General features: G+C 43.9%; 1 protein-coding gene across 4 annotated transcripts in view; it reads right to left on the reverse strand.

The window, feature by feature from the left end:
* pde4d (phosphodiesterase 4D, cAMP-specific) overlaps positions 1–26,048 on the reverse strand; it is a 905,003-nt gene that overhangs the window by 20,936 nt on the left and 858,019 nt on the right. For 3 of the 4 annotated variants that reach the window (XM_070869185.1, XM_070869177.1, XM_070869203.1), the window contains one exon: positions 7,490–7,583. The exons of the other annotated variant lie outside the window; for it this stretch is intronic. In XM_070869185.1, the coding sequence (XP_070725286.1) occupies positions 7,490–7,583 (94 nt within the window). The remainder of the gene's footprint in view (positions 1–7,489; positions 7,584–26,048) is intronic. 4 annotated transcript variants of the gene reach the window in all.

The following is a 26,048-nucleotide window of genomic DNA, read 5'->3' on the forward strand; positions in this document are numbered from 1 at the left end:
CGTTTCCTAATCTGTCATCATTCAGATAATATTCTGCTTTCCTGTTTTTGCCACCAAAGTGGACAACCTCACATTTAACTACATTATACTGCATCTGCCATGCATTTTCGGACTCACCTAACCTGGCCAAGTCCCCCTGCAGCCTCTTAACATCCTCCTCACAGCTCACACTGCCACCCAGCTTAGTGTCATCTGCAAACTTGGAGATATTACATTCAATTCCTTCGTCCAAATCATTAATGTATATTGTAAATAGCTGGGGTCCCAGCACTGAACCTTGCGGTACCCGACTAGTCACTGCCTGCCATTCTGAAAAGGACCTGTTTATTCCTTCTCTTTGCTTCCTGTTTGCCACCAATTCTCTATCCACATCAGTACATTACCCCCAATACCATGTGCTTTAATTCTGCACACTAATCTCTTGTGTGGGACCTTGTCAAAAGCCTTTTTAAAGTCCAAATACACCACATTCACTGGTTCTCCCTTGTCCACTCTACTAGTTACATCCTCAAAAAATTCTAAAAGATTTGTCAAGCATGATTTCCCTTTCATAAATCCATGCTGACTTGGACCGATCCTGTCACTTCTTTCAACTGTGCTGCTATTACATCTTTCATAATTGATTCCAACATTTTCCCCACTACCGATGTCAGGCTAACAACAATTCCCTCCTTTTTTAAAAAGTGGGGTTACATTAGCTACCCTCCAATCCATAGGAGCTGATCCAGAGTCTATAGAATGTTGGAAAATAACCACGAATGCATCCACTATTTTGTCATAAACATGAGCGTCAACTCTAAATTGAGCTATCAGGGGAGATAGCAAACAAAGTACAGACAGGTTGTTCTCCACTGAGGTAGGAAGAAAACAAATTACTGAGCAAATGAATCCAGGCAGTTACTGCATACTATCTAGTGGGAGGTTTCAGTTGAATCTGCAGGAATTTTTGGAGCAGAATTCCCCATGTGGCTGCTCAGCTGGAAATCGGTATGTTGCATGCAAGATGGCAAGGTGGAGATAACAAAAAAAAAAGAATCTCTTTTTGTATTAAAGATGTATATGTTACCCCGGCTGCAGTCTAGCAAACTAAACAGCCTGGTGTGGGCAGTGATAAATCACATTGTAGTTCACTATTAATAACAAAGGCAGCGAAGTCTTACCTATTTACACAAAAATCTGTCTAATATGATTTCCTTCAATTTATAACTTAAATAAAATTCCCAGCAATCATTGCTAGCCAGTTTTAGAATCAATTGACAAGATCAGAGATTTGTCCACAAATAGCAACCATTCCATGATCTTTGTCAAATAATTCTAATCCTATGACAGATAATTAACGGCCAAACTAAAATATCTTATCTCACTTTCGTAATCAGTTCTCTTGCCACCACCAAGCAACGTCCTTCACAATGTGACCAGCACACTGAAGTGCAACATTTCCAAAAGCAGGGCCTGACCTTGTTAATGGAAGATGTAATGCAATTTCTATATACTCCCCAGTTCAAACATAAACTCCAGTCATTGATAGATGCTGGAAGACTACTGCTAAATGTTATTTTTCAATTACAACATTTTATGATTAAGTAATTATTGCTATTTCTGTAATGCGTTATTTCATGAAATAATGTCCGAATCTACCAAAACATAGCACTATAAATATTTGTTTTCCTTAGTTTTTGCAGCCCTTATGAGAAATTGGGTTAAACTTTTCATAGAAACAAACTCTCAAAACAAATATGCAAATACTGAATTACTGGCCTGGAATTTGTGATCAGTGGCGAAGCGACGGTCATCGCTGCTGACCTTGAAGAAAATTGTGGTGAAAACTTTAGCTTTCTTGACTTTAATTTGTTGTTTGTGGTGGTAATGACAGCGAAACTGTCACTGTAACAGTGTTGTCTAAAGGGGTTCTCAGCATACAGCAGCAATGATATCATCAAGTTGTCTAAGCAGCCAATCACATGGAAGAATTCTCACAGACAGCAAAACAAGAAATACAAAGCAGCTTTTATCATTCATTTCTTTAAAATTTTAGAGAGAAATAAACAAACATAAAAAAAATAAAAGAATGCATTTATTATTTTAACAATCTAGTAATTTTTATCATTATGCAGAAATTTGACATTCCACAAAATAAAATTAGGTTTTCTTGGCCAGAATGACTGTCAATATGCTGTTAAAACCCCAGTTGCACCTCTTTCAACGAGGCATAACTTTTTATGGGGTGTTTAACAGCGATACAAGAGTGGAAAAGACAATATTTAAGTGAGTTCAAGTGATTTCATTGATGTCAATGGAGTTCCACAGCGTAGCCTGTGGTGGAACAGAATGACTGACCACAACTTTAGGATATCTGCATTTATCTGTGCATGTGTTAAATCTTGAAGTTATGGTCAGTTTGAGAGAGCTAATGATGGCGAACAGTGACAGTTTTGTTGTCATTAGCACCACAAACGACAATTGAGAAAAACACATGGGGAGGGGGTCATTTTAAATAATGGCGATGGTGTAAAATGGGCAATTTTGGATCTGCCACCCGTTATACACCCCGTCCGATCTTCCTTTCCATTGGCTTCAACGGGCAGCTGACCAGATATTGGCCATTTGACACCATTGCCAAAAGTTTTATTTATTCCCATGTTCACCATTTAAAAGCTGCCACTGTCCTCCCACACTTGCACAGATTTGCAATGTGATTCTTAGTTGACACAAAATGGCATATTTACTTTTTACCAAAGCAGCATTGATGACTGATAAATTGTCATCAGTGAAGACAATTTAGTCATTGCCTGCATGCAGCTACAAGCCAATGATTTAAAAAATTGATCACTGTCAGGTTATGTTATTTTAACAACTGATTTTACATATTATGTTAACCTGAAATCCTCATTGTTTCATCCGTGGGCTGTGGTACCAAAATGAGAATGGTTCTGTTTGAATAACCCACACTTGACATGTGGATTCATTTTCCTGTTTACATTTAAGAATAAATAATGGAGTTAGGAAACTCTCTCTCCATATATATATAACATATATATATATATAGTTTTTAAAAAATCCTAATTTTCTTCCTCCTCGGGTATGGTGTTCAAACTGAAACTGTTCATGTCGGGATTAACCCATCATTTTAATTGCAGGGCAATTTATTCTTCTTGCATTTGACAAACACACATATACTGGGGTCATGAAATAATGGAGATAATTGTGGGGAACTGCATCAGAAGTCAGATCTTGAAAGCTGTCAAAAGTGTTTTCTGCAGTTGTGGTAATAATTGGAGGCATTCACATCAGCAAACTCAAAGAGATTACTTGGTCAGATCAGTCATGTAGAAAATGTTACAAGCTTTGATGGAAATAAAATTAAAATATTCCAGTCATTGAAATATTAACTACCTAACGTAAAAGCATTTAATGTTTACCTAAATAAATCTATGTTTAGAAACCCACCAACAACTCAATCCTCCATTTCTAATAGAATAATATTGTACTGAAAGAGAAGAAATTTACAGTATTAAACCATACGGTTCAGAAATGTTCTGGAAAGTGTAAGTCCCTGCGAAGTTAATAGATTGTTCTTTTCTTGGTGGAATGGCTTTGACGCAATTCTTTAGGTTGAGGTCAAAACTTCTTCTCAATTATCCATTATGTGGCAATCAGTCAGCAGTGGGATATCTCATAGCAGCTCAGGGTACTGGCTGTGAATAATGTTGACATGTGCAGCTTTTTCAATCCCTCATCCCGCAATAAGGGACTGCCAGTATTCTAGTGCTACGTGCACAGACTACTAAATGAGTCACAAATACAGTATTTTATTCAGCAATTGTATTCTGACTGACTTTTAAGAAAAGTCTAAAACTGACTTCAGCATTAAAAGTGCAATAGTTATGAATTATTTTGTTATAGGTATGTAATTAGGAATTTATAAATTATTAACAGAAATGCTTTTTAAGTTGCCACTGAATAAGATACTGTGCTCCATTTTAATCATGTAATGCCCACTTTCCATTTATGAGAAATTTCAGTGCTTGTTTTGATTACATTGACGAAGCAACACTAAAATTGTGAAAGTGCAAAGACGTAAAGCAGCTCTAGGACAAAATCACCACTCTGTAGATCAATAAATTTTCATCAATGAAATTGATTCATTAATCTGGCATTCAAACAATTTTATCCTTCACTAAATCTCATGACCCAATACTCTCAATGCCTTAAGTGTTTTTGGTCTTTTCTTACACGCAGACCAGCTTTCTGAAGATCGGCAAAGAGAGGGTGATTAGTTAGGAGCACGGGTTTCCACGAAGCATCCTGATGCAATTGAACACTGACATTTTGCTGAAAGCTGCAGAGGTTTTCTGCAGTTCAGTCCTTTTCACAGAATGGGTCTTCTCAATTTAAACATGACAAAGTCTCCATATTCAATTAGCCTCCGACATTTCAAGGTGTCATCCCATTTATCATGCTCTACAATACAACTCTGGAAGAACTGATTAACTCAAATATATTCTGTTGCTGCAAATGGGATGGCTGAAGCAGACTTATCTGTTCAAAGAAACTAATTATGGGAAACAAAATGAAATTTGACTAATTGCATTTGATGGTTCATAACTCTCTTCATAGTATCAAGCAATGCACATTTATAAGCAACAAAATTAAAATGAGCCATGCAACTTAATTGGAAAAAAAATCTAAAAGTTAGATTTTTTCATAATTCAAGTCTTAATAGAGGTTCTTGCTTAGCAACAAATTGCTTCTCAACATAAAAGCATGGAAAGTGATTCTGAAGTAAATCATACTGCTCATTTGTTTCTGAACACAATGGGACATAGCAGCAGCAAAAGGAAAAGAAAAAATGGAGTAATGCAACAACTGATAGAAAAAACTCCTGATGATTAGTTGTTTAGGGTTATGAGGAGAGAGCAGGGTAGTGAGATTAGTTTTATTGATTTAACAAGAACCCACACCGACACTATGGGCCCAAGTTTCCACATGATTTGCGCCTGATTTTTAGGAGCAACTGGTGGAGAACGGACTATCTTAGAATTCGCAATTCTCCATATTTTTTTTTCTGCAGTTCTAGTCAGGTAGAACAGTTCTACTTTGGAACAGAATTTTTTCTTCAAAAGGGGGCGTGTCCGGCCACTGACGCCTGATTTGAAAGTTTCCACAGTGAAAACGTACTCCAAACTAAAGTAGAATGGAGCAAGTGAAGATTTTTGTAGAACTGAAAAAACCTGTTCTACACATTAAAAAATCAGGCGCAGGTTACAAATCAGGCGTCCAGAACGAGGTGGGGGGGGGAGGGGGGGAAGGGAACTCATTAAATTCTACAATCAATCCTTATTTATACTTATACAAATATTATACAAATAAATCCAACCTGAATAAACATTTATAAGCAAAGAAAAGATTAAATAAACCATCTTCCTACCTGTGTGAAAGTGCTTCAGCCAGGAAGAATGCTGCAGCAAGCCTCACAAAACGAGGGAGCCGACCGAACGCGGGCGGGGGGGAGGAGGGAGCCGACCGAACGTGGGGGGGGGGGGGAGGGAAGGGAAGGGAGCCGACGAACGCGCGGGGGGGGGGGGGGAGGGAAGGGAGCTGACGAACGCACGGGGGGGGGAGGGAAGGGAGCCGACCGAACGCCAGGGGGGGGGAAGGGAAGGGAGCTGACGAACGCGGGGGGGGGGGGGAAGGGAGCCGACGAACGCGGGGGGGGGGGAAGGGAGCCGACGAACGCGGGGGGGGGGGGGAAGGGAGCCGACGAACGCGGGGGGGGGGGGGAAGGGAGCCGATGAACGCGGGGGGGGGGGGAAGGGAGCCGACAAACGCGGGGGGGGGGGAAGGGAGCCGACGAACGCGGGAGGGGGGGGAAGGGAGCCGACGAACGCGGGGGGGGGGGAAGGGAGCCGACGAACGCGGGGGGGGGGGAAGGGAGCCGACGAACGCGGGAGGGGGGGGAAGGGAGCCGACGAACGCGGGAGGGAGAGAGCCGACCAAATGCGTGCGGGAGGGAAGGGAGCCGACCGAACGCGGGGGGGGGGGGGGAAGGGAGCCGACCGAACGCCAGGGGGGGGGAAGGGAAGGGAGCTGACGAACGCGGGGGGGGGGGGAAGGGAGCCGACGAACGCGGGAGGGAGAGAGCCGACCAAATGCGTGCGGGAGGGAAGGGAGCCGACCGAACGCGGGGGGGGGGGAAGGGAAGGGAGCTGACGAACGCGGGGGGGGGGGAAGGGAGCCGACGAACGCGGGAGGGAGAGAGCCGACCAAATGCGTGCGGGAGGGAAGGGAGCCGACCGAACGCGGTGGGGGGGGGGGGGGATGGGAATGGAGCCGTTCCAGACGGCTGGCGGGAAAGAGAGAAGGCTACAGGAAGCCTCAGAAATTGAGGAGCCATTTCCCGACGGCAAAAGGGGGAGGTCGTCGGGAAACGGCTGCCTCAACTTTCTGAGGCTTCCTGCAGCCTTCTCAGTGCTACAAGAAGCCTCTGTGCTGATGGCAATGTAATTTTATTAAAAAATGTTCAAAAACTAAACAGCTACAAAGAACTACAAAAATGGCCGAGTGCCAATGTTTTTTTCACACTGAGCATGCGCGAACGTTCCAACGCGCACGTGCAGCGTTGCCGGCAGGAAAAAAACTAATTTAAATAGTACCCGCCCCCTCCCAATTACAAAATCGGCGTGAGTGTAGGCTTCGCCCCCCTGGGCGCCGCGCCAAGCAGACAAGGAGCTGCAGAACGCTCCAGAATCGCTCATTTTTTTTTCCGGCACCGTTTTAGGCGCGAAAAACGGGCGCCCAGCTTGGAGGGGCGCCCGTTTTTTATCATGTGGAAACTTGGGCCCAAAGGGCCTCCATTTGTGATTCTAGAGACCATCCTGCACGGGTTCCATTGTTGTCTCTAATTGCCTATCTTCTACTCAGTACCCACTAGATCTTACAGACCAGCTATGTAGCATTCTGAAAGTAATGTGCGATAAAAACTGAAGACAAATCAGGATATGGTAATTAAATGAGTGGGAATTTCTGTGTCCATCTACGTCTGTTATCTTCATACAAAGTAAAACAGCACACCTATGAGAGGCTACTTTCAAGGCTACATCTAAAGACAGATCAGTGAATTATTTACTGTTCAGGTGCAACAGCAAAGATATGCAATAAAAAATCATTTGTGCTCTTCTCCAGATATTACATGTGCTTATTGGAATATGAAAAGGCAAACAAAATTACATTGAGTCTTAATTCATGAACACTATCTAAACAATGCGTTCTTTAATTGTTAAACACCATGTTCACCCTCAAGTCACATTTCTGAACAAATATATATCAAATGGCTTACTATGATGTAATTAAAAATGTATAATGTCTGTGTGAATTCTTTTTGAAAAAGTCACGTATTTTAAACAATGAAACTCACTCATCAAATTTGCCTCAGCTCTCACACTCTAACCAAAGAACATTCAAAATAAATCATGCTTTGAGCAATTCTCACCTAAAAATGTACTGGATATGAACTCAGAGACCTGATTGCCAGATCGGCTCATCTCAGAGAGGTGAGTAAGCTCACGATTGAGCATCCTCTTGAACTGTAAAAACAAAGCACAAGAAACATTAATAAACCTCAATTTTCTGTGGTGTTTGGTGTTTGATTTAACAGTAAAATAAATGTTATTCAATGTGCTTGCTATCAAACATTCTGTATATATTATCTGGATGCACCTTTTGCAATGGCCATAATGATTCTTATCAATATACATTTTACCTACGCCATTTTCCTTACATTCTTTATGTTCTAGTTTCTTGCTATTTGTTTTGTGTTTACACTTCATAGATCTTTGTATAACTTAATAAGGTTAAATGTTCTACACCTGACACAGAATCTCCAAAAATACATCCTATAGTCTGTCTAGCTGCTTTGTGATATTTTCAATGTCTTCATTTAAGGCATTTTAAAATTTTTGGTTTTCTCTGCTAATTCCCCTCCTATGGCTACATTGTACATGGTGTGAGAAGGTCTTGACTTCTTCTAGGGCTATGGTTCCTGTGGCCGTCTAGTATTTCACCAAGTGTGAGTTGGTTGTTTGGGGGCCGGATCACTGCAGGGCCCAAATCCTACCCTCACCACATGTCCACACTTGTGTACTTCCAGCACAATTCACTAGATATCAGGAGCAGAATTTCCAACAAATTTTCTGCTCCTAACCCAGAGCAATGAAGATCCCTCCCCTTGCTGAGATTTGTTAACTTAGCACAGTACAGAGATCAAACCTGGAATCGCCTTCCATAGTATGGCTCAGACACTATCTGAACAGATTCACTGAGTTATTGAGAAAGCCGTAACAGATTTTACTTTTTAAAAGCATAGGTTACATTTTAATGGATCAATCATTTGGTCATGGAATGCACATCAACGATAAAATCATCCAACTCGGACTAGGGCCACAAAATTGAGAAGCATCCCATTTGGGGCTGTAACCCTCGCGAGGCGGGACATCCTGTGCCCAGCGAGGAAGTCCTGCTCCATGACCTAAATTGCGGTCACTGCCCAAGAGGAAGTGGAGCGCAATGTCAGGCGTTCCATTTCCTCTCGGAGCAGGCTCTGGGGCGCCACGCGGGTGCATCACGGAGCGCTATGTGGTCTCTCTGCGTTAAAGAGGAGGGACGCTGCGAGCTCTTCAGTTCTTTTGATGGGCCTCCACTGGGCCACCCGGGGATGCGGGTGTCGTGGCCGCAGCCTGGCACTGAAACGGAGCGCCGGGCTGCACGATCATGGCCCAGACCCCATAGCATCAGTAGACAAAGGCCCGACCGGTAAGTCGGAGCAAAAAAACTGGTGCCGCGCAGAACACCTCCTCTTTAACTTTCACCCCGCGAGCGGAGTGCAGCCCAACTTGAGACCTGCGAGGCTGGTGCTGACTTCGCCCACGTCAGCCTCACAAGGCACAGCCCAATTTCCACCGCGGGCCGAAAAGGTCATCGCCGGAGGCGAGGCTGCCCCGGGTTCTAGGGCACGGCTCTACTGGATTTTATCTCCACTTACTGCTGTGCAGCTCCTTTGGACCCAGTAGCACCCCCCTCCGCCTCCCACTCCCAGTAGAAAACAGTTTTGCGTCTCATTAGCGCCCCCCAGAGTTATAAATGGGAGGTGCACAACAGGCCAATTTTGGCCCCTATGTCTTTAAATCACATTAAAATTTGCAGTATGCATAATTCATAAATAAATATCAGCAATATCTAAGAAATAAGTTTCGTTCATCTTATTGATTGCTTTAGTAGATTGATTTTGTGGTTGTACAGATAAAACAGTATATTCCACATGTTACTATCTATTTTTGGTCACTTTCCACCTAGTCTCTTTTTTAAAGTTTCAACCAACGTAAATCCTATAAACATTGTCAAATCATGTATAAAGTCAGTCAGATTTATAATATCATTTAAATGCACATTAATATGCTGCATCAAAAATTTCTACTTAAGTTAATTACATATCATTATTAAAAACCTATACTTGAATTAGTTTTATACCAGTAAGTTTTGTGATTATCACAAGCTATGTGGTTATAAAAATGGATGTCATAGTTCCACAGGTTCAGCATCTGCAAGGCCTTAAAGAGGAAACTCAATATAACCAAAAGCTAATTTGCAAGTCGAATCTGCATAATTCTACCAAGACTGCTTAATTTTGTTACCTCTAAACTTCAATGCACTCCTGACCAGCCTAAAGGGGGTTCATGAACAGAGATATCTGGGGGTATATGATCACAAATCGTTGAAGGTGGCTTGGCAGATTGAGAAAGCAGTTAAAAAAGCATATAAGAACATAAGAATTAGGAACAGGAATAGGCCATCTAGCCCCTCGAGCCTGCACCGCCATTCAACAAGATCATGGCTGATCTGGCCGTGGACTCAGCTCCACTTACCCGCCCGCTCCCCGTAACCCTTAATTCCCTTATTGATTAAAAACCTATCTATCTGTGATTTGAATACATTCAATGAGCTAGCTATGGGATCATGGGCTTTATAAATAGCAGAAAAGTTATGATGACCTTTATAAAACACTGGTTCAGCCTCAGCTGGAGTACTGTGTCCAATTCTGGGCACCGCACTTTAGGAAGGATGGGAAGGCCTTAGGGAGGGTGCTGAAAAGACTTATGAGAATGATTCCAGGGATGAGGGACTACAGTTACGTGGATAGATTAGAGAAGCTGGTGTTGTTCTCCTTAGAGCAGAGAAGGTTGAGAGGAGATTTGCTAGAGGTGTTCAAAATTATGATGGGTCTAGACACAGTAAATGGAGACAAAGTGTTCCCATTGACACAGAGTCGAGAACCAAAGGGCACAGATTTAAGGTGATTGGCAAAAGAACCAAAGGCGATGAGGAAAACATTTTTTACGCAGTGAGTGGTTAGGATCTGGAATGCACTGTCTGAAAGGGTGGTGGAGGCAAACTCAATCGTGGCTTTCAAAAGGGAATTGGGTAAGTACCTGAAGTAAAATCTTTTGCAGGGCTACATGGAAAGGGCGGGGGAGTGGGACGATCTGAAGTGCTCTTGCAAAGAGCAGGCACGGGCTCGGCGGGCCGAATGGCCTCCTGCGCTGTAACTGTTCTATGTTTCTAGTCATAATGCACTTGTGCACCAATGTTCTGTCATGGAGAGTGGGCATGTCAGCTGGCACCCACGATTCTCCACAAACTGAGTCTTTGATAGTGGTCGGACCATTAACAAAGGGTCAGAACTTCCCCACAAAGTGCAACGGTGGGGAAGTTAGAAAGCAAGCAAGTTAGAATTGTCAAAGGCCAAGGATCATGTCAACTGTTTGGAAAGGGTAAATGAATGATAGCACACTTAAAGAGAGGAAGAAGAATTCACTTTAAAATGGGATCACATAATTGGACTTTGTTTCCCTTCTCTTTTTTTAATCTTTCTACTGATTTACTTCATTCTAGATGACGTCAACTCTCTTCAAGCACAGTTCCGTAGGCACCAGACATTTTGGTAACTGGTCAAAATGGCCATTCTTCATGTGTATACTTAGATGGTATGGAAAGTATTACAGGCAGGTGTCTACATGTGTACTTCCAGTAGGGGTAGCAAGATAGTGAACAGGTGCAGAATCTGAGGCCAATCTTTCCCATCCTAACCGAAGGGCGCTGATACCAATTAAAACACACCTACTGTTGTTTAGACTGGGATCAGGCAGCTCAGCATAGACCAGGGATCAAATCTGACACCTTCTTGGTCTGTATGGCTCAGGTACTCAAAGGGATAACAAGGTGGTTCATCAGGGAAGCTGAGGCACTGCTTTAAAGTGGATTAACATGCAGGGAGGCAAGGTACTAGGTTGACAAGCGAGAAGGGAAATCTGCAGAGGTTTTGCTTTCATTTCAGAACTAGTTAGTTACAGAATTACTGGTGACCATGTGCCTATCTTCGCAGGTAGAGACCAGGATCTGGAGCCTGAGAAGCTAAAAATGGTAGTAAAATAGAAAGAACTCTACCTGATGATAAAGGGCAAGACAGAAAACAAGAGTGGTAACTATTGTATAGTTCTTCAATAGTTTCATAATGCAAATGTAATTTCAATATTTTTAAACTGAAAAAAATGTCAACTCATGGGAGTGGTAGTCATATCAGATGAAAGCTTTGTGCTTATTTTCAGATTAGATCTGGCTCTTTGGAGGCAATTTCATTATAGAAATTTAGCAACAGATACAGTTGCTTAAGAGAGAAGTAACTTAAGGAACAACTATTTTCATGATAATCTTGTTTGGAGTTATTATCAGACTTCAAATTAATAGATATTCAGAATGCAAGCCAAAGAAACTGGACACATCAATACACCTGCTGCCTTAGTGCCCTCATACTCAACTGGGATTGCATTTTGAAAAAATAGCAGCTGTTCAATAGTTGTCAGATGAGGCTTGATAACACGTATGAGTGCATTGCCATCACATGACAAGATAAGATGGCTTGAACAAGAAAACTTCAATGTCAAAATGGTGGTAGTGGGTGGTGAGTGGGGGAAGGGACTTGGGGATATTACAGTATCTAACTTAGATGCAACTTGATACAAAAACTCATATTCAACCCCATTATTTTTTTACTGGAAAACATTATGGCACAAAATGCTTAGTAGCAATGAAAAGGGTTGAGAAGATCAAAGTTTCATTTTAATCGATCAGAGTAATGGTCCTTATGTGATTATATTGTGAAGGCAAGGTCAGTATGACAGAATTTTCAAAACATGGTTCAATATATAAAAATGTACTGTACAGAAAGTCAGATTATAGAAGAGCTGATTATATGCTCTGAGGGTGAACCATTAAGGAAGGAGATAATTCCTTCATAATGAATCCTAATCCTAATAACTAATAATTTACCTAGTTATTAATTCACCAGTTGGTTGAATGTAAACATTTTTATTTTCTATGAATTTTCCTCTTAATGATGCATAGCCTTTGCACATATGTTTGAACAAGGTATTCTCTTAACCACTAGGCTTTAATATGTTTCCTTTTCATTTATTTGGTTAAATCCTCATTAATGCTGACCATGGGAAATTATCAGACTACTCGCATGTATTGCTGGGAGGAAATTTTAAAGATTAAACTTGACACAAGTAAATGGGTTTCATGTCAATACACTTCAAACTGGTAGATCATTCCATTCTGATTAACAGTACAAATGTGTCAGAGGTTCCCTTGTATTGATGTTCTAATTACAGCATCCATTGCTAAGCAAACCATACTACCGACTGACTCCTACTTACAGTAAGCATTACTTTACTAGAAAAAATACATTCACGATACATAATAATTATACAAAAATGCAATTAAAAAAAATAATAATTATGTGATTCATTCAAAAAGATAACAACCACATTGTTTCTCACAGGACCCTCAACGGAAATGTGTTTCAGCAGTTTCACAATTACCACTATATTCCTCTGAATTAACAAAGACAAGATCAAATGCAAATGCAAAGCCAGAGTCAATTCACACAGCTGCCGTACGATCCCTGCAATTACATTCACCTTCAGATACACAGATAACAGTAAAATCAAATAGTTAAAAAGTAAACCTCATTATTATAATAATGGTTACCTTGATTGAATTCTATATCAGGATAAAAGCACATTTGGTTTACATACCTTTATGTAGCCCCAAGAAACGGAAAGCAAATAATTAGCTTCAGGCATTTTGCAAATGTTCTCACAAAAAGCCACTAAGAAATATATTAAAATCTGAAGTTTCCGATAGGCTTGGTTCAAAACAGTTCCAGAAGCAGTAAATCAGATTATTCATACAGCAGGTATATATGAAAAATATGGTTCTTAAATCCCATTGTTTTGTCACCTGTTTGGTATAAAGTGGCCATTTGCAGAAATCCAGTTTGATATAATGGATTAGAGTTTACAAAAGTAACTGGAAAATCCTAGCCAAAAGGAATCATTTGGAGAGGTATTCATGGACAAGCATCTCCTTGGAATATGAGTTACTGAATAATGCATGTGAGGATGCTTCACTGCTGAAAGGACTGGTTCTGCTAATAGATACCAAATAAGGGCTGGAACACACAGCTGCTATGTACGTTATTTGGTGAACCCACCTACTTTCCAGACATGACAACCAATGAATTCTTACTCTGAGGAACAGAGACAAAAGTGTGCTTCTGGAAAAGCTAGGTACTGATTGCTTAGTAGCCAAATGGAGAGCATATCCTCAGGGATTAGGGGTTTTCTTTATTACTACATTAAATTCCATTTAATGATAATATCCCTTCAGCTTGAGTTCTATGCAAACAGTTGGCTAAGCTTTATATTTCATGGTCATCTAACAACAAGAAGCTCAGTGTACCTCACACCTTTTATTCTTAAATCATAAAGTAAGAGTAATATGAAGTGCAGCCAATTATTCTTTGTTTCTCCCTGCATTGTTCAAGCGCACCTGAGTGAGTTGACTAAGGAGCTCCACTGAGAGATGCCGGCAGGCTGTCCCTTTTCAGAGAGGATGAAGGGGGGGAAATTGTGATAAATAAACAAAGGCAGCAGCTGAATTCTTGTCTCCTACCTTGACCCTTCCTTTCATTAAGTGGGCTTTTCCTAAATTTCTTTCATTAAGTGGGCTTTTCCTAAATTGAGCCATTTGACATTTAGATTGAGGAAAAGTTTTGGATCTGACATTTATATCAGTTCTTCAATCATCAGAAGGTTGTAATTCTTATTGAACTGTTACGGCTCTCCAATCATTCTTTGCGATTTGTAAAATGTTTGTTGTTTCAAACTAAAAAATTCTGAACATAGCACTGCATGAATAGGGCACAGCCTTTATAAACAAGTAGCTATTTTTGCCATATTAGGTAGCATGACAACAAGATACAGCCACAGATAACCATAATGAGGACAGGTGTCTCACAAATTTGGTGGTTGCTGGAAGCCAAAAGATTGTGAAAAGTTGCATTGGGTAAGCCACAGATTTCCGATCGGCTAATGTGTGCTCGAGCAACCTTGGTTTAGTAAGCAATTGTTAACCTTTCATTTAAACTTCTGCATACTTGGGGCATTGCTCCAGGTAATGATACTGTATGGAAGGGAAAACTACAGACTGGAGAAACAATGTGCTAAGGTTAATTGTTGGTATCCTATGCACATCACTGCACAAGAATATCCCTTTGGTTATATCAAGAGAAATAGTGCAATCTCATTAAAAGCTATCTGGTAGTTTGTAAGTGGCTCTGGTCCCAATGCGAAGCCTCACTCGACAAAAGTACAGAAGGGATAATTGAGTGTAGAGGTCAGCCTGCTTAATTTGTGGGGCTCCCGATTTTCCAGTGATTAAAATAGTAAATCCAGTGAGGATGCTCTTCTAGCACGGAGCTTTGCTACTTGGGAGCATAGGTCAGACGTGGCCTACATAGAATATACAGCACAGAAACAGGACGTTCAGCCCAACCAGTCTATGCGGCGTTTATGCTCCACACGAGCCACCTCCTGTCTTTCTGCAACTAAATCTAGCAGCATAACGCTCCATTTCCTTCTCCTTCATATGCTTATCTAGCCTCCTCTTAAATGCATCGATACGAGTTGCTTCAACCACTCCCAGTGGTAGCAAATTCCACATTCTCACCATTCTCTGGGTAAAAATGTTTCTTCTGAATTCCCTATTTGATTTCTTGGTGACTATCTTATATTGATGACCTCTAGTTTTGCTCTTCCACACAAGTGCAAACACTCTCTCTGTATCTCCTCTATCAATACCTTTCATAATTTTAAAGACCTCTATTAGATCACCCCTCAGCTTTCTCTTTTCAAGAGAAAAGAGACTCAGGCCCCGAAATTCAGTACTGCTAGAAAGCTGGTGCTCCCCTCCACCTTTTTGTGGCCATTAGCGGCAAAATTATTTTGTTGCTCGGCCACGCCATATTCAGATCCAAATGTGAACAAATGGGTTCCAGCGCTAATGAGCCCTTCCAAAGTGGAATTTTCAGCAGTGTGGCTGTCTTAATTTGAGCGTTATCACCACTGAGAAATTAGGGTATTCACACATAACAGGTGTTACAGTGAGATGCGCAGGGGGAAAAAAATGATAATACTATTATTATATTGTTCTTTATGGTCTGTTTTTGCAGTGATTTGGATAATTGGATAAATCTTTATTTTTGGCACATATATTTGGCCAGATGTTTCATTTGGGAGTGGGCAATTCTGCATTAAGGCACTCATTGCGATGGCCATTGAAAGTGGTAATTGAAGGGTCAGGTAGATAAGATTATCTGAAGCGAGCAGCTATGAGACGCAGCTACACCTCCCTTCCAGGGTTGCGATGGGGACAACGCCTCCTAGCTCTGGGGCGATGGGGATCCTCCTCCTTCTCCTCTTCCTCCTCCTGCTGCGACTCCTCCTCCTCATCATCAGGTGGTGCTGCTGGCTCGACCTCCAGCGGCTGTCCCCTCATGATGGCCAGGTTGTGCAGCATGCAGCAGACCACGACGATTATGGAGACGTGTTGAGGAGAATACTATAAGGTGCCACCAGAGCAGTCCAGGCACCGGAAGTTCTGCTTGAGGATGCCTATGCACTGCTCGATGATGCACCTGGTGGCACAATGAGCGTCATTGTAGGCATGCTCTGGCGCTATCCTGGGCTTCCGCAGCGGAGTGAACAGCCAAGTGAACAGGGGGTATCCCTTGACCCCAAGCAGCCAACCGCAATCCTGATTCGGGCCAGTGAAGATGGCGGGCACACTGCTCTGGCACAGAATGAACCAATCATGGCTGCTGCCTGGGTACCTCACATCAACTGCCAGGATCCGACGCTGGTGGTCACACACGAGATGGACATTCAGCGAGTGGAAACCTTTGCGGTTGACAAAGATCTCGGGGTGATGATGTGGTGCCCTCAGCCCAATGTGTGTGCAGCCAATGGCACCCTGCACCGTCGGGAAGCCTGCCATTTGGGCAAATCCGGCCTGCTGCTCCACCTGTTTGTCCCTTGTCATCGGGAAGGAGATGTACCGGACCCTTCTCCTGTACAGTGCATCTGTGACCTGCGGGATGCACCGATGTGCCAAGAATTAAGAGACATTGCCAATGTCTACAGTGGCAGACTGGAAAGACCCTGTGGCATAAAAATTCAAGGCGATGGTGACCTTGGTCTCCACGGTGAGGACGGTCTTGAGGCATGTTTAAGGCTGCAGATCCTCTCCTAGGACAGTGCAGAGCTCCCTGAGTACTTCTGTCTGAAATCGTAGCCTTTGCAGGCATTGCTCATCAGTGAACTGGAGGAAGGAGAATTGAGGTCTGTAGACCCTTTGAGGGTATGGCCTCCTTCCCCCGCGTCTGTGTAGGCCACCTCCTCTGGCAGCTGCCTGCTGGCCATCTCCCTGGTCCTCCTCATTCTCGGGCTCCTGTGGAGGCTCTTGCTGGAAAGACTCCTCTCCCAGTATTTGGGGGGGGGGGGTCAGCATCCCTCACCCTCCTCCTGATGCCATCTCCCTCCTGGCCACCCTCTCTAGCTGCAGGTCTGCACATGTCTGCACGCCCTTCTTTCTGTTGTGCAGCCATGGCTGCTGCCTCCGTTGCGCGCTGCCTCGCTGCATGGTGCTGACGGCGATGCCTTCTCCTGCGTGCCACCCTGCTTCTGACCAGGTATATGAGGTGTTGCCCTCCCAACACTGAGTCCGTCCTCAGGGTGAACCCTGCCAAGCAGGTCTCTGCTGCCCACAATGAGGTCTACAGGCCTCCACTAAACAGTCAGCAGGTTTAATGGTGCAAAACAATCACTACAACGTACTGCACTTTAAATTCAACTCAAAACTTAATTAAACTATTTTCCTGACAAAGGGCCCTGATCCCAGCAACACTCCAGCGGTGTCGCATTCGAGCACCGACTCGAATACCTGGCGGGGGCATTTGCTGAAGGACTCCGACCTTTTTATAGCCGAAAATCCAGGTGGTGTCCGTTTTCCAGTGGCCCGGCCGCTGCTTCCCTCACTGCACAAAACTTCTCCTTCACTCTGGCTTCACCCTGCCGTTTCCGGCAGAAGTGCACACCGCTCAAATCCCTCCCGAGCTGAATCTGGCTCAGGGAGGGAAAATCATTCGACCGCAGCGGCCGATCGATTTTATCGGTCGCCTGCCCAAACGCCGTGGTAGCCGTCCCTTTGGGGACGGTGAATTTTGGTCCCTCAACCTGTTCATCCTTTTGTAATAGCTATATCCTCGCATTTCTGGTATCATCCTTGTAAATCTTTTTTGCACCTCTCCAGTGCCTCTTTATCCTTTTTATAATATGGTGACCAGAATTGTGCGCAGTATACCAAGTGTGGTTTAACCAAAGTTCGATACAAGTTTAGCATAACTTATCTACTTTTTAATTCAATCCCTCTAGAAATAAACCCTAATGCTTGGTTTGCTTTTCTTATGGTTTTCTTAACTTGTGGCGCTACTTTCAGTGATTTGTGTGTTTGTACTCCGAGATCCCTTTGCTCTTCTACCCCACTTTGATTCATATTTTCCAAGTAATATGTGACCTCCCTATTTTTCTTACCAAAATGTAATATGCCACATTTATCTGTGTTGAATTTAATTTGCCAATTATGTGCCTGTTCATCAAGTTTATTAATGTCTTCTTGTAATTTGTTGCAGTCCTCCTCAGTATTGACTATCCCCCCAATTTGGTGTCATCTGCAAATTTAGAAATTGTGTTTTTGATTCCATTAACATAAATTGTGAACAACAGTAGTCCCAGCACTGATTCTTGTGGAATATCACTTCCCACCTTCGGCCACTCAAATAGCTACACTTTACCCCTACTTTCTGCTTTCTGTCTTGAAGCCAGCTCGTTATCCATTCTGCTACTTGTTCCCTGACTCGGCATGCTTTGACCTTATTCATTAGTCTATTGGGCTCAAGTTTTGGCCTCCCTTTAGAACGGCGCACCTCCTAGAAGCACACCTGCTTCCTGGAAGAAAAAGTGTGCCTAAAGCCTACCTCGGTATTCTGCGATCTTTCTCGGGCCCGTTCCAAGTCGGCACGGCATACCAGCAGCTGCGGGGGGGCGGGGCCAAAGCGTGACGCCAAAGATCTTCCGGCAGGGTGGCGGGGCTAGCTCACAGCAGCACATTTAGTGCCGGCAGCCCTGCCCATGCGCGCTGGAGTGTGCGCGCATGTGCAATAGCTCCTCGCCCCCAAATCTGTGCAGGCTGTGTGGGAGGGGCCCGATGCACGCCGTCCCTAGCCCTGGCCGAATCGGCTCCCCGCCGCGACCTGCGGGAACCTTGCCTGCCGCGTTCAGGCGGGAGTACTATAAAGAACATAAAGTCTGGAATGAGAAAGAGCTATTTGAATCATCAAGCCTGCACCATCCTGAATCCATGCCTTATTATTATATCATGGAACAAGGAGGGAAATCAATGAGCATTTATTGACACAAAGAGTAATGACGTTGTGGAAGAAGTTGCTCGAGAGAGAGCAATAGAGAGCAATAATATAAATGAGTTTAAGATAAGTTTCTGGAGAGAACATGATTGAAGGGTATGGGGAAAAGCTGGGTTTCTGGGGTTGAGATTATTTAAAAAGAGATGGGCTTGTTCCTAAACATGTGTATGTTCTCCCCCATCCCATGGAGTTGTGTGTTTTTGCATTAATTTCTGAAGAAGCAATTACAGTGAGCTTTCTCACAGTGGCTCAGCCCTTTGGGGGGTTTACAATGACAAAGCTAAAAATGTATTGTTGTGCAGACAGCTTCAAATAATTTGATAAACTATGTTACTGGATGCAGCTTTTATCTGCACCTACCTGTTGCGTGTAGATTTGTGTTAGTTTACCTAGGATTCTGTAAAAGCAATCAATATGGTCAAGGAAGGCTAGTTCTGAAGCACGTCTGATTTAGCAATACATGAAGCAGTAAGCTTGTAATCCAAGACATACGTTCGGAGGAACTGGCTGAGATGGTCGGTTGTGATTGAGCATGTCAACAGTTAATTAGCAAATTTACTACGTCAAAAAATAGTTACGGTGTAGGATGGTGTAATCATTTTCAAAACATTATAGTGATTGATTTAGTGGTTGATTTATTAATTTATTTATCATTTATTACCAATGGTTGTTTATTTGTAAAAGTGAAGTGTTTAATGCTTGTAAACTTCCCTCCCCCACTGCCTCCCCCACCCCCCCCCGCCCCCCAACCGCCCATCTCTCGCTCCATGCACCTAATTTCTAAAGTGTAGGCAAGGTTTTTCTGAGCGTACAAAAATCTACACTTACTCCATTCTAAGTTAGTTTGGAGTAAGTTTCCGTTGCCTAAACTTACAAAACAGGTGTAAGTGGCTGGACATGCCCTTTTTGAAAAAAAAACTGTTCTAAAATGAAACTATTCTAACTGGAGCAAACTAAATGCCGAGAATTGCAATTTCTAAGATGCTCCATTCTAAACTAGTTGCTCCAAAAAAATAGGAGCATCTCAGGCCGAAACTTGAGCCCATTATGTGGTATCCTATCAAGGTCCTTTTGAAAATTTAGATAAATTACATCTACTGCATTACCGTTGTCTACTCTCTCTATTACCTCTTCAAAAAATTCAATGAGGTTGGTCAAGCAAGACTTTCCCTTTTGAAATCTGTGCTGACTATTCATAATTATTATATTTTTGTTTTCCAGATGTTCTTCTATTTTCTCCTTTATTAGGAATTCCATTATTTTTCCTACCATGGATGTTAAGCTGACTGGTTTATAATTCCTTGGATATGTTCTATCCTCCCTTCTTAAATATAGTTATGTTAGCTATCCACCAGTCCTCTGGCGCTACACTTTGTTCTAACGAATTATTAAATATGTGTAGTAATGCCTCATATTGATTGGACACAGCAAATTGGCCAGGATAGCCTTGAGGAAGACTTCATAGAGTGTATCTGGGATAGTTTCCTTGAACAGTATGTTGCAGAACCAAGCAGAGAGCAGGCTATCTTAGATCTGGTAATGAGACAGGATTAATAAATGATCTCCTGGTAAAGGATCCTCTAGGAATGAGTGACCATAACATGGTTGAATTTCAAATTCAGTTGGAGGGCGAGGAAGTTGGTTCTAAGCTTAAATAAAGGAGACTACAAAGGTATGAGGGTAGAGTTGGCTAAAATGGACGGGGAAAATAGATTAAAGTATGGGACGGTAGATGAGCAGTGGCAGACATTTAAGGAGATATTTCATAACTTGCAACAAAAATATATCCCAGTGAGAAGGAAAGACTGTAAGAGAAGGGATAACCAGCCATGACTAACTAAGGAAATAAGGGATGGTATCAAATTGAATACTGTTATTTTCAGATGCTCTTATAATGACTCCACGAGACAATGTGTTGTGCTTGAACTGTAGTGACCTTAGTCCATTTAATGTAACTCCAGAGTGAGGATCACACATGGTGGCCTGCCTTTTATACTTGGCCTGGCACACCTGTACAGATAACCTACAAGTCTCCCATTGCAGTGCCCTCTGGTGGCATACCTTGTAATAGTGCAAGCAGCAACCATGTAGGATACATGACATCACTCTCCCCCAAGTCCTTAGTGCAAATCGCCTTTGCATTGACTGTGCTCTGGGCTTAGCTCTATCTGGTTGACCCTTGGAGGGTCATTTCCATCTTGGGTGAGTAGGTGGTGTTTTGTTGGCAGTAGAGATGCTGGTGGTTTCTGTTTGTGCGTCCATTACCACTCCATTCTCCACCCCCCCCCCACCCAAAAAGAAGATTGTGCCGTTGGCTCATTACATTCATATACATTCAAGTACAAAAAAAAATAATTTGCATTTGCAGTATTGCATTCGTGGTACTGTGGTGGGGTGAGTACATTTGAATGGTGAGGTATATACTTGGAATATACTTGGAGTCAGTGCTGGGGTCAGCACCGGTGCGTGAGGACAAACTAGTTCCAGAACTGCTGGATGGTGTCCAGGCAGTCTGGTGGTGGCGCGGTGCCCAGTGCTGGCAGTGGGAACCTGGTTGGCTCAAGTTGCCTGCTCTCGGGGCTTTTGCCATTGCTCCTAGCGTCGGGCAGGTTCACAGATGCCTGTGACCTCCCTGTCCTCTCCTTGTGCCCCAGGTCGCTGCTGCTCCCTGAGGAGCAGTCGTCTAGCAGTGCACAGGGAACTGTTGACTCGCTTGCCTGGGCCGTTATTTGGTATGGGATCTCCTGGCTGGTCCCAGTCCCATTTGGGACAACAGTTGCAGGTGACCCTTTGTTCCTGGTGTAGCCTTGGTGGTGATAGGGTCTGGGGGCTGCGCCTTAGCGCAGTTTGCTCTTTCAGGCTCGTGGCGGTTGGCGCCATCGGGTACCTGAGAGGTGGAGCCGATCGGGGGCAGGGTATCGATACCGGTGCCGTTGCCCTTCTGAGATCACTTGCTCTGCAGCTGCTTGTGGCCACACTCCATGGTGCATCACTTTAGTCCCAGGGATGCAGGCTACAGCATTGGTTAGCTTGCTGGACCTGTGTGCTCCTGATGGGTGTTTGCCCACTGCATTGACTGTATGCAGTTGAAATCCTACATCGCACGTTTCATTATTTATGGTAAATAACCTGTAGCTCCGATCGCAATCACATGACTTTTCCTTGCTTATTGCATGTACACTACTCCGATCATCAATTACACATTTTACATGATCGCAATTGCGCAGCTTTTCCTTGCTTATTGCATGTACACAACTCTGATCATCAGTTACACATTTTACATCTAACTCACAATTGCTGTTACATTGATTGAGGGTGTGAAACTGTCCCTTTAAGTGTGGTGAGTTGTGGACCTCCTTTAAGAGAGACTTGTTATCTTTACCTCAATCCTCTTCTTCGCTTGGTACCACGTGTTGCTCCATCAGCGCTGCACTTCAAAGTCCGGCCGCCGCCATCTTTTTCTTCAGCACCTCACCTCGTGGTTTGGGCGCCATCTTTCTTCCATCCACGATGCTGACGCTGTGATCCTCCTCTCCCCGAGTTCTGCCACCGAAGCTGGGAACTCGCCTTTGGATCCGATTTTCTTCCTCCGGAGTCCTGCCACTGGAGCCTGGAAGGTGCGTTCGGGTCGTCCCAGCTGGATCATCTCCCGCAGTCATGCTGAGTGGTCTGTGCCTCAGGTGCTGTGCTGGTCTGCTCTCTGGTGCTGGATCCAACCTCAGGTGAGGGCTTGCTTTGCCTCTGAGTGCGGGGGACGTCGATTGTTGGAGGGATAAAATCTTCCCAGCTCCAATGGATCTTCTCCATCCACCACCTTCCGAGTAGCGTTGGTCCATCACCTGCAACAATCCACAGTGATAACTTGTGCACCGTGCCGTCATGGAGTACCTTTACATCCGCACTACCAATGATTGGGATAAGTTCATCGGTGTAGGTGCGCAGCTTTACCTGATCCGGGACCAACTTGGGTCGTTCAGCTTGATTGTCCCATAGCCTCTCAAAGGCTTCTTGATTCCTTACTGACTGGCTCGCCCCCGTGTCCACTTCCACGAAGACTGGAATGCCATTTATCTTGAATTCCATCCTCAACGGAGAATATTCAGTGGTGCAAGTAAACATGCTATATACCTCATCGTGGGGCTGAGCTGCCTCTCTATCGCTTCATAATCTGCGCTGGATTCATGGCCATCTGCAGACTCTTCATCAACACAGTGAGTCATATTTCTTTTACACATTCGCTGGAGGTGGCCCTTTGTGCTGCGGCCTTTACATACGTAGTCTTTAAAATGGCACTGGTGAGTCCTGTGATTCCCTCCGCGACGCCAGCATGATGCTACTCGATTAGCCCCCCTTGGCGGACTCTGAGTTAAGGGACTCGGGGGCCTGTTCTCTCTCCCCTGAGAAGATTAACGTTCTACAGTCCAGCCTCTAAATGGCGCCACTCTGTGCACAGTACTTGCCGGGTTTGCGTCCTGAGGATGAGTCATCCGCCTGGAGCCACAGGTCGAGGTCATGAATGCCTGGCTCATGGAGATGATCTTCTGCGGTGTGACTGTGGTATTCACAGATAGTAGCTTATGAAGAAGGCCCTCATGACTGATTCCGATGACAAAGATATCCCGCAGCGCTTCGGTGAGATGGTTGTCGAAATCACACGGTGCCGCCAGCCTCCTGAGGTCTGCAGCATATTTCGCGATCTCCTGGCCTTCGGGCTGTCGGTGGGTATAAAACTGGCTGTGAGGATGCTCTCTTTGGGCTTGAGTTGTTCTTGGATCAGCGTTACAAGCTCCTCGTATGTCTTGATCGTTGTCTTTGCTGGTGCCAGCAAGTCCCTGACGAGGCCATAGACGGTGGGCCCACAACTGGTTAGCAGGATAGCTCTGCACTTATCAGCCAGTGTGGCCGGATTGTTGCCTGCCAGGTCGTTTGCTGTGAATAAATGATCGAGCTTCTCCACAAAGGCTTCCCAATCATCATCATCAGCGAACTGCTGCAAAGTACCAAAGTTAGCCATTTTCACGTGAAGGTCCGTAATCTCGTCGCCAATAGTTATGTCGTCAGATGCTCTAATAATGACTCCACGAGACAATGTGTTGTGCTTGAACTGTAGTGACCTTAGTCCATTTAATGTAACTCCAGAGTGAGGATCACACATGGTGACCAGCCTTTGAGACTAGGCCAGGCACACCTGTACAGGTAACCTACAAGTTTCCCACTGCAGTGCCCTCTGGTGGCACACAGACAAAAACAAGTGCATACAATGTGGCCAAGATGAGTGAGAGGCCAGAGGATTGGGAAACTTTTAAAAGCCAGCAAAGAATGACTAAATAAATGATAAAGAGAGGGAAGATAGATTATGAAAGTAAACTAGCATGAAATATAAAAACAGATAGTAAGAGTTCCTATAGGTATATAAAAAGGAAAAGAGTGGCTAAAGTAAATGTTGGTCCCCTAGAGGATGAGACTGGGAAATTAATAATAGAGAACAGGGAAATGGCAGAGACGTTGAAAAAATATTTTGTATCGATCTTCACAGTAGAAGACACTAAAAATATCCCAATAGTGGATATTCAAGGGGCTATAGGGAGGGAGGAACTTAATACAATCATGATCACCAATGAAGTATTACTTGACAAAATAATCAGACTAAAGGCGAACAAGTCCCATGGACCTGATGGCTTACATCCTAGGGTCTTAAAATAAGTGGCTGCAGAGATAGTGGATGCATTGGTTGTAATTTACCTGGATTCTGGGGCGGTCCCAGCGGATTGGAAAACCGCAAATGTAACGCCCCTATTTAAAAAAGGAGGCAGACAAAAAGCAGGAAACTATAGACCAGTTAGCCTAACATCTGTCGTTGGGAAAATGCTGGAGTCCATTATTAAAGAAGCACTAGCAGGACATTTGCAAAAGCATAATTCAATCAAGCAGAGTCAGCATGATTTTATGAAAGGGAAATCGTGTTTGATAAATTTGCTTGAGTTTTTTGAGGATGTGACGAGCAGGGTGGATAAGGGGGAACCAGTGGATGTGGTATATTTGGATTTCCAGAAAGCATTCGATAACGTGCCACATAAAAGGTTACTGCACAAGAGATAAGTTCACAGGGTTGCAGGTAATATATCATGGATAGAGGATTGGCTAACTAACAGAAAATAGAGAGTCGGGATAAATGGGTCATTTTCCGGTTGGCAAACAGTAACTAGTAGGGTGCCGCATGGATCGGTGCTGGGTCCTCAACTATTCACAATCTATATTAATGACTTAGATGAAGGGACCGAGTGTAATGTAGTCAAGTTTGCTGATGATACAAAGATGGGTGGGAAAGCAAATTGTGAGGAGGACACAAAAAATCTGTAAAGGGATATAGACAGGCTAAGTGAGTGGGGAAAAATTTGGCAGATGGAGTATAATGTGGGAAAATGTGAGGTTATCCACTCTGGCAGAAAAAATAAAAAAGCAAATTATAATTTAAATGGAGAATAATTGCAAAGTGCTGCAGTACAGAGGGACCTGGGGGTCCTTGTGCATGAAACACAAAAAGTTAGTATGCAGGTACAGCCAGTAATCAGGACGGCAAATGGAATGTTGGCCTTTATTGCAAGTGGGATAGAGTATAAAAGCAGAGAAGTCCTACTACAACTGTACAGGTGAGGCCACACCTAGAGTACTGCGTACACTCTTTGCTGCCATCGCCCTCCTGCAACAGCTCGCGCTGCTCCCTGAAGTACTATGCTGCCACACTGCTCCCGTGCCACTCACCGCTCCTTTCATGGCCCTGACCTGCCGCTGGTGTTCTCACTCAGGTCGGGACCTCCACTGGGTCCAGGTCGGTGATTGGAGTGTGGGCAGATACAGCAGGAGCGACGTGATCGGGGCGAAGGAGTGGCGAGAGACTGTAGTGGGACATGACCGGGGCCCAAGGGAAGTGTGAGTTCGGGGCCAGGGGCTCTGGGGCAGCACGGGCCAGCCCACACTGCGATATACGTGCGCACTAGGTCCGTGCAGCAGAGCTGGTCTCCACACGTCTTGGGTAATCCTTGCCACTGGATCAAGACCTAGCTCGGTCAAGTCCGTGGGGTGGCTGATGTGCAACGGCCACCACACGTTAAAA

Source organism: Pristiophorus japonicus, chromosome 2, assembly GCF_044704955.1.
Source record: "Pristiophorus japonicus isolate sPriJap1 chromosome 2, sPriJap1.hap1, whole genome shotgun sequence".
Lineage (NCBI taxonomy): Eukaryota > Metazoa > Chordata > Chondrichthyes > Pristiophoridae > Pristiophorus > Pristiophorus japonicus.